Genomic DNA, 12,705 nt, shown 5'->3' with positions numbered 1-12,705 from the left:
GAGACATCATTTATGAAACTGCTGTGTAGGCTAGAGAATGGTTAAGACCATGGCCTTGGGAGGCAGGCAAACTTGTGATCAAATCCTAGGTCTACCACAGAGCTAGTTTTATGAACTTGAGCTCTAGATTTTTTACCTTTAAACTGGAAATAACAATTAAACCCATATGTTGGCTTGTTGTCCATCCTAACATTGGTAATATGGGTTTTTAAAGAGTTTAACATGGTGGTTGATGTGTAGTAAGTGATGCTTGCTATTACTGTTAGGGCTTACTGTGTTGCATAAATACTAGTGGATATTGTTAGCAGAAGGAACAGTGTTTCAGAACTACCATCCCTCCCAAGGGACAGATGCAAGACACCGATCACCATGACCCAAGGCGGCCCTGGCAGAAGTGCCCAGAGAAGCTTCCCTGGAGGCTGGATCACGGCAACAGCCCTCCCTGAGCGGGCGCGCCCTCAGAAAGTGACTTCTGTCCCAGACACAATCCTGGATGGATAGTCCGGGCACTGGGATAACTTGAGGCTTTTCTCCACTCCAGACCCCACATCCTGGACAATGCACTTTGCCAAAGTAGCAACCAGTTTCAGGAATCCATTCCAGCAGCTGATTGTCAGTGGTGAATCTGCAAACAGCTAGCTTACTGAATGGGGTTCTCTCAGTGGCTTTGCAAAGGTGGCTCTGAGCTGGTAGGGAGCACAGGGCAAGAAGGTGGGCACTGCATTCCAAACGTGGTTAAGGGCAGACCAAGGGCTGTGGGCAAGCACCAGCCTGGTGGTTCCTACTCCCGGGTACACCTGGAGAAATGTAAAAATACAGTTTTACAGAGTACTAGGCTTCATCCCCGCAGAGTCCAGCTTACTTGGTCTGGGCTCGACTCTAAGTGATGTCCTGATTTGCTAGTTCCCAGGGGATTCCCATGCGTAACAGCTTGGGTTGAGAACCACTGCTCCTAACTTTAGAGTTCATCCATGTGGAGACTGTAAAGATGAAGGCACTGAAGCCCAGGGTCTAGAGGGGCCCTACCCCTGCTCATTCCGCTGCTGAGCCCCACACCAGCTGTTGTTCAGTTGCTAAGTAGTGTCGATCTCTTTGGGACCCATGGACTGCATCATGCCAGGCTTCCCTGTACTTCACTCTTTTTCCGAGTTTGTTCAGATTCATGTCCATGAATGTCTCCACTCCAGGGAATCCCTCAGATCCTCATTCTGAGCACGTTAGGTGCCTTGGGTTTGAATTTGATGAGCAAGTGTCTCCAGTGTCAGCTCTCCGGCAATCTCATCCAAAGGGCCGCCAGGCGGAGGCGGGATGTGTTGTGTGCGCCCACGCACGGGTGTGTAAAAGTACTCCAGTGTGAGTTCCTGCCTTAAGGAATGTGCATCTCTTGCGGGGGGGGGGGGGGGGGGGGAGGTGTGAGGGATGGGTCATCTTTCTCTCTTACACACTCAAAGCGTGTAAGTAACTTCCTTGTTCAGCAGCATGCAGGCTGTCCAGGCAAACGAGCTGGGCTGGCGGACCGACTCTAAAACATGCAGAATTCTGACTGCTTAAAGGGAATAATAGACACGTTGGGGAAAGAAGAAGCTGCGTGCTGACTGGTGTTCACGAGAACAATCGGCACCGTCAAAGGCATCTGATTCCAGCACCTTCTATTTGTGGCTTCCCAACTAGGACCACATCATCCTCCACTTTTCTCCTTACAGCAATCCCGTGTGGTAAGCAGATGAAGAATGTTGTTAGCATTTCTATTTTTCAGATGAGGAAAACTGAGACCCAGAGAGAAGTTACCTGACGCAAACGCACGTACCACCAGGGGCAAAACGCCTCACACACCAGAAGCCTTGCCAGCCACTCTGCCCCGCCCCTCCTCACTGCCACCCTTTTGCCCTTGACCTAGCAAGGTGACAGTTCCCCCAAGCCCCAAAGTATTTCAGGTCTGAACCAGTGTTCCCCGGGAACACGCCCCGCCTCCCCAGACAGCCTTCCCTCTTCTAGGCACTTCGTTATGTTCCTATCAGAGGCCTGGAGGTCAAGCGTCTGTTCTCATGTGTTTGTCCCATGCTCTGGGCAGTATTCTGAGAAGTGTGGACCCAGGCTCGCATACCTCACTCTCCTAGACTCCAGACTAAGAGTTTTTTACAGACTAGGAGTTTTTTACAGACCGTACCATGTGCAGGAACCACCTGGGGACCCGACCCTAGCCAAATCTAGTAAGTCAGACTACTTGGTTCTACATTTTCAACAAACACTTCAGCTATTCATGAGCAAACAAAAATTTGATTACCTTGCCTAGGCCACAAGTTTCTTAAACATTAGAACTAAACATTAGAACTAACTATATTCGAGATGGGTTTTCACCTCTGTGCCCCCAGCATCTAGTATAGAACCTGACCAACATCATAGGTGCTCAGTTCATCCTCACCGAATGAATGAATGAATGAACAATTCGCCTGGTGCAGGTGTATCCAAACTTACCTAGTAAAAGTTTGGTTTTGTCTTTGCATTCTGGCGTGTTCCAAGGGTTGTTGCAGGAGCCCCAGGGCAGCACAGACACAAAGGAGGCAAACAGGTAGAAAAGTGTGTAGCAAATAATCACATTGTAGTATATGGCTATTAGGACGGAGATGATCAGCATTGCAATGCCACAGCCTGTGGAAGCAAAAGTTTCAGGGATTCGTTTCCTCCAGAGCCTGTGGAATCTTTATGGTTGGGCGCAGGGCAGGGGAATGTAGGTGCTGGTTCCCTCTTACAGATGGACACATTAACAGTGGAATAGACTCTGTGTCAGGGGCTCTCGAGACATTCTGCCAGGAAGACAGTGATGCCAGAGATGATCTTAGGTCCCAGTGGCGAAACTGATCACATAGAGAAGGAAGGAATGGGTTCTCCCAATTACAGAAGCAGGTCTCACTCCCTGGGGCCATTTGGTGCCAGAGAGGGCAAGGAAGGACTGAGGCAGCTGGGAAGCAGGGAGCACTCACCTTGCAGGGCTGGGATGGCCTTCCACACAGACACCGGCCCCTGGCTGGCAAACTGGCCCAGGGACACCTCTAGGAAGAAGATGGGCAACCCTGCCAGAGCCAGCATCATCAGGTAAGGGATGAGGAAAGCACCTTGGAAAGAGAGAGTGGGAGATGAGCACTCAGAGAGGCCCAGGCAGGCAGGCTCCATCCTCCCCCTCGGGGAGCTCACATTCTCCAGGAAGCTTTTGATATTCCAGCTCAACCACCAGCACCCAGGGACATATAGTAGCCATCCTCTACACAATGCCAGGATACCCTGCAACCACACTATTTTTTCAGTTCCCCATTGGATGGATCGTTGGGGGTTGCAGGCTGAGTGGACTTTATTCTTTTGTTTTAGTACTTCAGCATCCCCAAATTAAGCCCTTCCTTCCAATGTTCAACAAATCCACACTTCTGATTCACTACAGGACTCAGATTCAGTTAAATCTCATTGGGATCTCAGTCCTCCAAATCTGCTAAGCTAGACTGCAGGGGCCCTTGACTTGAGTTACTTGCACACCTACCAACCAGATGGGTGGTGGGGACATCCTTCCCCCTCCACCTCAGCCTTCACACAGGTCTCAACTTCCTTCTCCATGTGAGAAGTCCCTTCCATCCTTCAAGGTCAACTCAAATGCCTCCTCTCCCAGGAAGTCTCACTTCTCTACCCTCCCATAGAACCTCCCCTCCCAACACCAGGTACTTGGCAATGTTTATGTGGATGTCTTATCTAGACTTCGGGCTTCCGATGCTGTTGATCCTTCCTCTCTGTTCTCTAGAACACCCAGGCCAGGGCTCCGGGAGCTAGCAGGTCTCCAGAGACTGGCTGAGGGCTCCTGGGGGTCTTCATCCTCAAGCATTCTTTGGGGTTGTTTGGTAGGAGCTTGGGGAATAGCCATGATCTTTGAAAGGGTCTGGACCAGGGAGGGCTGTTGCACAGTCAGAACCAATTTGGGGACTCATGACACCAGAGCCCAGAACACTGGACCCCACAGAAGGAAAGCTGATCTTTCTCTTGTCAGTTCCTCCTGCTGGAAGGGCCTTTCCCGCCAGGGCCTCTCCAGAGGAGGAAGGCCAGGGACTGCTGGGGAGTAAAACCAGGGCTCTTGCTTTATCCTCTCCTGAATGGGTTTTTGAGAAAGATGTGGATCCTGCAGGCCTTCTCTTTTGTTCCGAGGGAGGAAGTGAGCGAACCCTCCATCCCCTCCCCTCCATCCCCGTGAAGGGGCTGGAGCCACAGTGCTTGCGGAAAAGGTTGCCTTCCCTCCAGGTGGCCGGATTCAACTCCCCATGCAGCCGGAGCTTTTCTCAGGTCGTGTTTTTTCTCAGATCTTTGTATTTCTCAGATGGCGGGCGAGGAAGGCTCAGGCCCTTCTCACTCACCCAGCAGAGCATCTGGCCGCAAAGCTGCCGTGCTCCCTGGACTGGAACTCCCTCCCTCACCCTCCCCCCCCCCCCCCCCCCCCCGCCCCGGCTGTCCGCCCCCTTTTCTGGCACTGGAAGCTTTATCACAGCACCCTGGTCTGGGGACTCCCTGCAGAGAACGAGCGGAAACACAGCTGGGGCGGCCGAGTCTGTGTGTGACCCGGCAGGCGCTCTTCTGTTTCCAGGGCACCCCTCCGTGATTGTAACCGCCCTGCACTCCTCATAAATCCTTGTCAACAGTGTCCTGATTCGGAATGAGGGGGAGGGGTGTTAACATTTTTCTCTTATCATCACGCGGCACTGCGCCTATCCCTCCTGCCCGCACCTGGAGAGCTCACCCAGAGACCAAAAAACAAGAAACAAACAGAGCCCGAACCCTGAAGCTGCCTAACCCGATGGGGCGAGGGGCGCATTTCTTATCTCCTTGGTCCAGTTGAGAAGCTGTGAAAGAGGAACCTAGGTGCAAATTCCTGTTTGTAGAGGGGGCTTGGCTTAGCCCCGCTCTCTGGTGCCTCAGCTTTGCCAGGGCAGGCAAAGGGGACGCTGGATGTGCCGGGTCCCTCCTCAGTGGGTACAGGAGAGGCTCAGTGGATCCTAGAGGCCTGGCAGCTGGTGCATGCGTGACTGGCGCCCACCGCATTTTAGAAATGGTTTTCCTTCCACCCAGTGAAGACAAATACAACGGAAACCGTTTTTGCTAAAGTCAAAATAAACCCTGCTTGTGCCCAAGAGGACGTATCTGTGTGAGTGCTTCTACTGGATTCTCAAGAGCACAAGCCCCAGCCGCTCTGCGCGTCCACCTCCTGGCTCGCCTGCATCCTGTCCTCTGCACAACCCAAGTGACCGGCAGGCTCAGATTTCCAGGCTACTGTCTTACCACATACTTAATTCAATGTCCAGGGCAGCACAGCTCCTGGCTCTAAAACTATTTATGTGCGAGGAGGGCATCGGAATAACTGCTACCGAAATAACTTGTGGGCTAAATTAGGATTTGAACTCGCCTGCATCAGTGTTCCCCTGAATCAGGACCCGGCCTCCCAAGTGGACAATGGGGCCTGTGGGAACCCATCTCTCCCCTGAGCTTGATCTGCAGATAAAAGCCTCCTGGATCTAGTACCAACCAGGTATGGTAGCTCCTACTCTCCGGCTTCCCACGGATGCCTACAGGGGATGGAGTTGGAGTGTGAAGGGCCTGCCCTGAGCCTCCTCTCTCAGCCCGAGTCCCCAGATTCTGCATCCCCTACTCTGGGTCCCCCGCCAACCCACAAGTGCCCGCCCTGCCGCGGCGGAAAGAGCGGAAAAGCCATACCTCCCCCGTTCTGGAAGGCCAGGTAGGGAAACCTCCAGACATTGCCCAGCCCCACTGCGTACCCCACCATGGACAGGATGAAGTCCAGTTTGCTGGACCAGTTCCCTCGGGCCTTATTCTCATCCCCTTGCTCGTCCTCCTGGGGGCGGAAAAGCACATTGTCGGATCACAGCCCTAGGTAGGTCGGCAGGCAGGCCCCATTCCGCCCCTCCTCCACTCCCCCGCCACAAAGCTGAGGGTCCTTCCCAGCAAGCAGGCCCCCACTTTTCACACGAGGATGCATCGGCAGGCAGGGCCCTGACCCCTCAACCCTGCACGCTTTCAGCAGGCAGGCTCCCAATTCTGATGTGAAGATCCATCTTCAAGAGACTCTTGAACCCCCTCTTTTCCCAAATCCCACAGTCAAGTCACACCAGCAAGCAGCTTTCCCCAAACCTTGAACCTGTAGGTTGATTGCAAGCAGATCCCTCCATCCCCAACCCCTGACCAAGAGTTCCTTTGGCAAGCAGGCCCCAATATCATGCCTAGGGTCCCCAGCAAGCAGGTTCCTAAACATCCCCTACTTCCCAAAATTCCTCAACACACCCCTTTCTCTCCTCTCTCTTTTTTTTTTGGAGTCCATGCTAAGGCCAGAAAGAGAGCTGCAATGCCTGAAGCCAGCCAGAGCCCCTGCATCACTCTCTCCAAAGCCTACGGCAGAAGCTGCCTCTCAGCTCATTAAAAGGGCACCTTTCAGCTCTAGGGAAAGGGAGATGGGAAGGAGGGAATTATAGGGGTGAAACAAGAAGGGGACGGAGAAACAGACATGGAAAGAGACAGGACATCAAAAACCCTGAGTTCTGGTCTACACTTTATCCTACCCAGCTGGATAACCCCAGGCAAGCCACTGACTCTCCTGGAGCTGCTACGTCCCCATCTGTAAAGTGAGTGGTTCAGAATCACGGTCCCCCGAGGCACCCTCCAGCTCCTGCAGTCTATGGGTTTGGGGAGCTCACCTCTCCAAGCCCACACTAAGATGCTCTCTTAGGGCAGTCCCTAGTTCTGGAATGCCTTACTGCAAGGCAGAAAGAAAAACTGAAAATCCACTCAGAAAGTGTTCAGGACACAAAGCTTCCAGGGACCTGAGCCCTGGTCCTGCTCCCTCCTCCGTGACCCTCCACCTCCTCTTCTAGCATTCTGGCCTGTCCACACTGTTCCACAGGCCGTGGAGGATAAAGAAGCAGCTGGCAAGATGGGAAGGCGGTCTGGGGGAGAGAGGAGGAAGGGCAAGGTGGGTGGCAGAAAGACCAGAATCAGAAAGACAGGCAGAGCTGAAAATAGGTAAAGGCAGGGCTTGATCTACACTGACCATCTTTAATATCCCCGCTACACACCTCCCATGCAGGTACCATCTCCAGTGCCCTCCCCCTTCAATTCTTCCAGGGCTAGAAAGGGTGGGAGTTCCGGCTCCTTTTGCCGCAGTGCGGAGGTTAAGCAAGACATGTGAGACAAATTCTCTGCCTCCACCTGGGGTCACACTCTTGGGCACAGGCTGTCACAGGCAGTTAATGCACACAGTCAAACGCTCCAGAGGTGGACCCCAAGAGCAAGGGCGAGTGGGAAAGCCTAAGGTTACATCCACTTCTAGTTATTTTAACAGCTGAGCGCTTGCTGTGTGGATAAGTGTGTGTGTGTGTGTGTGAGTCTACAAACACTAGAGTAACTAAGAAGGACTACATAAACCCTAGATCTCACACAGGGAGATGTTCTGGTTCAAGAATCCCCTCACTGGATACACAGGCTTAGCGCCTGAGCCCAGGGGAGGAGGCTGTGGAGAGGCATGCAGTGGGAAAGGAAGAGCTGAAGTCTATGAAACAGGATGGAGGGAAGAAATCAGAGAAGGAGGGGAGAGACTGGAGGGAGTGGGAGAAGAAGACAAAAGCCCATATGGGAGGGGGGCCACCAATAACAGCTGCCTCCTCCCCCACTCAGGACTGGGATTTGCTTTGTGGGTTTTTCATGCCTCTGGTTGAATCTAAAGGATCAAATGCACAGGTGAATACAGATTTGTAGGGCCTGAAGCTTATCCAATTGAGAGGAGTACTCTAAGAAAAATATATACACGAAATTAGGTACAGGTTTTGGAAAAGATAGGCTCTGAGGCTTAAACTTCAGTAGCGGCCTCATATAAACCACTTATCAAATGAGTTCCCACGATTATTGTAACTTGCAGTACAAAGCCCACAGGACTAAACCATCATTCCTCCCCCCCCCCCCCGCCCCCCGCCCAGGTTTTTCTCTGCGTTTTCTTCTCCTTTTAAAATTAAGTTAAAAAGATCCAGTGGTTAACAAGAGGGGGAGTCCTGTCTGCGGAAAGGGGTAAGAATCTAAACGCCTCAACTGCCTGATGAGTCTGCACCTGGATGGCCTACCACTGAGGCTGGGAAGGAGCCGATAGTGGCAGCTCCCGAGGTTTCGAGCCCTCTGGCAGGGTTGCGGCAGCCCTCCAGCCTCTGAACTAACGACCCCCGCCAGCGCATTGCGAGTTTCCGAAGCCCCAAAGCTGCCCCCCGCATCCATCACCTGGCGCTGCCAACCGGTCTCCCCATCAGCACACGTGCACCCGCTTGGGCCTGGCTCGCCTCTCCCGCGCCTGCGAGCAGGAGGCGGCGCCGATCCAGCCCGACCTGCTTACCTGGGCGGCAGCGGTGGCCACGCTGCCCGGGAGCACGGACGTGATTCCATCCGTGCCCAGCACCACGGTGCTCTGGCTGATATTCACCCAGCCTACGGCCGGGGTATTGTTCCGCTCCAGGGTGCCCTTGCCCACACTCACATTCGCATCCCCCTCCGGGCCCCGCAGGGCTGGAATCTTACAGGGCAGAGCGTTGCCGGGCCCGGCGCCCCCTGAAGGAGAGGCGGCCTGCGCACCGTGCGCCTCGCTCCAGTCCCGCAGAGCCGCCGAGGCCGCCGGCGCCCGAGGGCTACTCAGTTTGCAAGCCCCCGCTCCTCCGGGCCGCTCGGCCTCGCAGGCTCGCGCGTCGGGGGCATGGAAAGTTTGTGCGCCGGTGGAAGCGGACCTGGGCACACGCGGCGGCGGCGCGGCGGTGGCCGCGGGAAGCTCCTGCTCCGGGCTCGTCCTGGGCGCGCACGGGCCATCGTGGTGGCCCGGGGGCACCGACTCCTCCAGGCTGTTGGCTGGTGGTTTATTCATTTCCTTGGGAGCACTGCAATCCTGCGAACACAACGTGAAGTTCGTGCAAAACTAGTCACGGCAGCCTTTAAAAATACCTGTATCCACATATAGAGACGTTCACAACTCAGATCCAGACATAAGATCCAGGGAACAAATTGGAATCTGGATTTTTTTTTTTTCCTTCTTCAGTAAAAACTGTAATCAGTATTTCTCAATCTGTCTGTCTCCCGGATAACTAGATGACATAAGGAAGCTAATATTCTCCTCCCTGATAGAAGGTGAACTAAAAAAAAAAGATGCAGAAATGTTTTTTGGAAGGAGGGGAGAGGAGGGCGGAAATAGCCCTACAGCCATGAGCTCCTGCCTTCTTTGGATTTCACATCACGGCTTTGGGTGCCCACGGTCCCCATCACCATTGTAGAAAGATTCTTTAATTTTCCGCCCCATTTCCTTTGTCATTCAACAATGCACATTTGCTGCCTTTTTTTTTTTTTTTTTTTAAATAAGCGATAGACAAGCTGTGGCCACAAAAGCTGATGCCCTGGCACCTGCAAGTGTTTGAGGCCAAATTGGTTATGTGAATCCCAGCGATCCCAAAACTACCCACACCCACCAGGTAGTAAAGGCAAGGATAAGGAAAACGACCAAACAGTAACAACAGCCCCGCAAGAACAATAAACCAGATTTAAAACACAAGACAGTAACCAGGTGTATCTTCCACAGCCTACATTCACTTCCAGATTCCTAGATATGCAAAAGATCCTGAGAAGATTTTTGGTCCTCCCCACTCCCCAAGAATAGCTATTCACAAGAGTTTAATACCCATGCCCCTATTCTGGCTTAGGAACTGAAACTCAGGACTAATAATTTTCACTTGCTTTCTCCCAGTTGAGAATGGAAATAACTGCCAGCAATATTTTTTTTTTTTTCATCCACTTTCTCTCTTCATGTTATCTTTCAGGGCTTCATAAATATTAGTGCCAATTACTATTATACTGTAAGAATAATCATATTACCTTCACCTCAGCCACACCTAACCTTCTTGCACAAATGCACAGATCAGAACCCTTTAATTTGCACCAAATTAAGTATCTCAGCTTCAGCCAGCATTCTTATCTCAGTGCCTCTAGTATTCGGTGGCTCTCTTCAGTGCTGGCACCTGGTTTTTCAGCACCAAGGACAGTTCCCAGAATAGCGGGATTGGGCGACACCTCCAACCTCTTAGCTCCAGAGCCTCAGAAACCTCTTTTCCACCCCCCAGGTGATGCTCACAAGTACAATGTACCTATGGTTGTCTTCCCTTTGCCTTTCAGAATACATAGAACATTTCACAAAGAAATATCCAAAACGAATCTGCCCTTCCTACCCTCACAGCCCCCTCTCCTCTTAAAAGAACAAAAGCAAACACTCACCATGTCTGAAGCGGGCAACAGATTCAACGAGTAGAGAGTGAGACCAGCTATTGACAAGACTGGGTTTGGCTCCAGCAAGAGAGGCGCTTTCTATATCTCCTTGGGAAAGGCCGGGTTTGCGTCAGTGCAAAGCAAGGTGCCCTTCGTTTGACATTTTCTTGATAATACAAGTTTGATAAATCATTACCCCCTTGGATTCGAGTTTTAAAGGGACATCAGCTGAGAGTACGCTGGCCAGTTGTCACTCAGGCGGGAGGGGGCTGCGTGTTCGGCGTGACTCATGTGGGTCTGATTACTAAACCGAAGCCGGCGGGAGGGGATGACAGAAGTTTTCCTCCTCCTAATTAAGGGAAACATGGGAGGGACACGTCCCACTGCACCCAAGCCGAGGCGCAGCCGCCAGTGGATCGGATTGGGCTGCCGAGGTGGGCGTAGGGGAAGGAGTTAAATCACTGTCGTGTTTCCTTCTTTTTCCTCGGCTAGATCCCCTTGCCACCTCTCCAAACCTGCAGGAAGAAGATTCCGCAGTATTACGCTAAAGAGATCGAGGGTCTGCACGAAGCACCACAGCCCTGCAACGGCTGTGCACAGAGGCCCTGCATTTAAAAGGCTGTACCAACCTTGCCTGTACTTGACTTCAGATTCCCACAGCCCAACCTCCCTGTCAACCAGTGTTGGGGGGATCCTTAAAAGATAGGTCTTCACTTAAAAGACTGAGGTCTAGTGTTTGCATTTCTACATTATCTCTATGAACACAATGAAGAGACATTCCTAAGTAAAATTAGGATTATTCTCATTGCATGTTTTAAGCTCCTCTGACAATATTATAGAGAAATAAAAAAGAAATTATTTCCAACACTGATCTGGTTCTTAGGTCACTTTCAAAGTCAAAGGAACTCCATTCTTTCTTCCTGTCCCTGTTGATAAAAATCCACCACAGCCAGGGAATGACGCACAAGGTGTAATAGACCCTCCACATCACCATCCGCGGCAGCTGGGCGGCAGGGCTGGCCCTCGGGGTGCCAGCAGAGGACGTTCTACCGTACTGAGGCTAGGGTGGAGGTGGCCGCGGTGAGAGAAAAAAAAAAAGATGGGTTTTCCTGCTGGTACAAAGCAATGACTGCAGTCGTAAGAAAGGGAACACACTTTTACAAAGCGGGTAGTTTGGAGACTGGCAGGGGGATCGTAGCAAACGCTTCCCCTCTAGCCGAGCCGGTTCAGAGAACTCCAGGCCTTGGAAATGGGGAGCTCTGCAGAGCATTCTGTCCCTACCCTGCTGCCCGCAGCCGTGCCCACTGCCTCGGGGTCGGCGGCGTCGCACTCGACTGGGCTGTCCCCACGCGGCGAGGACGAAGCTGCGGCGCCCGCGGGCGAGGCTGCGGCGGCAGATTGCGGTGGGCGCCCGGGGCATTCCTGCCGGGGCCCTCCCGCCTCCTTCCGAGCCGCGCCAGTGCACGCGGATGCCTCAGCTCACTGGCTCTGCCCCTCCAAGAGCAGCCGGCTAGGGACCCACGGTCTGCATGATGATGGAAGGGGGAGAGCTTCCTGAAGTGCTATTCCTCCCCAAGTTTCCTGGCGGGCGGGGGTGGGAGCTTCAGGCCTCTTTCCATTGTAGTTTTGATTGAACATTTATTAAGCTCTCAACATTGAACAATCGTTCAAGGGCTTTCCGTGAATGGGCTTTTCCATTTAGCGTTAAAAACAGTTTTTGAGAAACTCCCAGTTAGAAAGCGGGACGCGGAGGCTCAGAAAGTCACCTTCGAATCCTGAAGAGTCTTCCCAACCCTCCCACAAGGCCGTCTGGGGGCCGATAGCGCTTTTCTGGCGGGAAACCCAGCGAGGTGGCGGAGAGGGGAAGAAGGCAGGTGGAGTGGGACTGTGGTGGGCTCTCGCTGCAGGAGGGTGAGAAGAGCGGGTGAGGCCAGGAATCCCACATGGGGCGCCTGCTTCGACCCCGGCGGGATCGTGGAAACACCTTGGACTCCCGGAGCGTACGGGGAAGTCAAGGGGCTCTGCCAGGCGCTTCTTCCCAAACAGTCCGCAAAGAGTCAAAGCAGGATTCGAGAACTTAGGTAAAGGGCAGGCAAGGCAGCCCCGAATTTCTGCGCCAGGACGGGCACTCTTAGATCCGGGAAGGCCTCGCCCTCCCGGCCCTGGGCGGACTTCCAATAGACAGTCACGACTTCGAAGTCAGTTTTCGCAATTTGCATTCGAGCCGCCCCCGCCAAGTGCCAGGTGCGCAGACGTCCCGGCCCGGGCGGGAGAGAGGAAAGCGCGCAGAGGCGGCGGCGTACTGCGGTCCCGCCGCCCGAGCCCGGGCTCAGCCCCGCCACCCCCGGGTCTGACGTGTCCCCCGCAGGCCCTCCCCGGCCGAGTGCG

General features: G+C 53.3%; 1 protein-coding gene across 1 annotated transcript in view; it reads right to left on the bottom strand.

Annotated features, from left to right (window-relative positions):
* The window catches only part of SLC6A5 (solute carrier family 6 member 5), a 54,624-nt gene extending 42,362 nt beyond the window's left edge, over positions 1 to 12,262 (bottom strand). Inside the window, exons 1-7 of the mRNA XM_061159621.1 lie at positions 12,119 to 12,262; positions 11,599 to 11,760; positions 11,309 to 11,377; positions 8,414 to 8,953; positions 5,740 to 5,878; positions 2,982 to 3,113; positions 2,476 to 2,649 (exon numbers count right to left, since the gene is read on the bottom strand). Coding sequence (XP_061015604.1) covers positions 2,476 to 2,649; positions 2,982 to 3,113; positions 5,740 to 5,878; positions 8,414 to 8,953; positions 11,309 to 11,377; positions 11,599 to 11,760; positions 12,119 to 12,262 — 1,360 coding nt within the window. The remainder of the gene's footprint in view (positions 1 to 2,475; positions 2,650 to 2,981; positions 3,114 to 5,739; positions 5,879 to 8,413; positions 8,954 to 11,308; positions 11,378 to 11,598; positions 11,761 to 12,118) is intronic.
* Between the last annotated feature and the right edge of the window lie 443 nt (positions 12,263 to 12,705).

Source organism: Dama dama, chromosome 2 (genome assembly GCF_033118175.1).
Source record: "Dama dama isolate Ldn47 chromosome 2, ASM3311817v1, whole genome shotgun sequence".
Lineage (NCBI taxonomy): Eukaryota > Metazoa > Chordata > Mammalia > Artiodactyla > Cervidae > Dama > Dama dama.
Note: the sequence above shows the minus strand (reverse complement) of the source record. Positions and strands in the feature narration are given on the sequence as shown.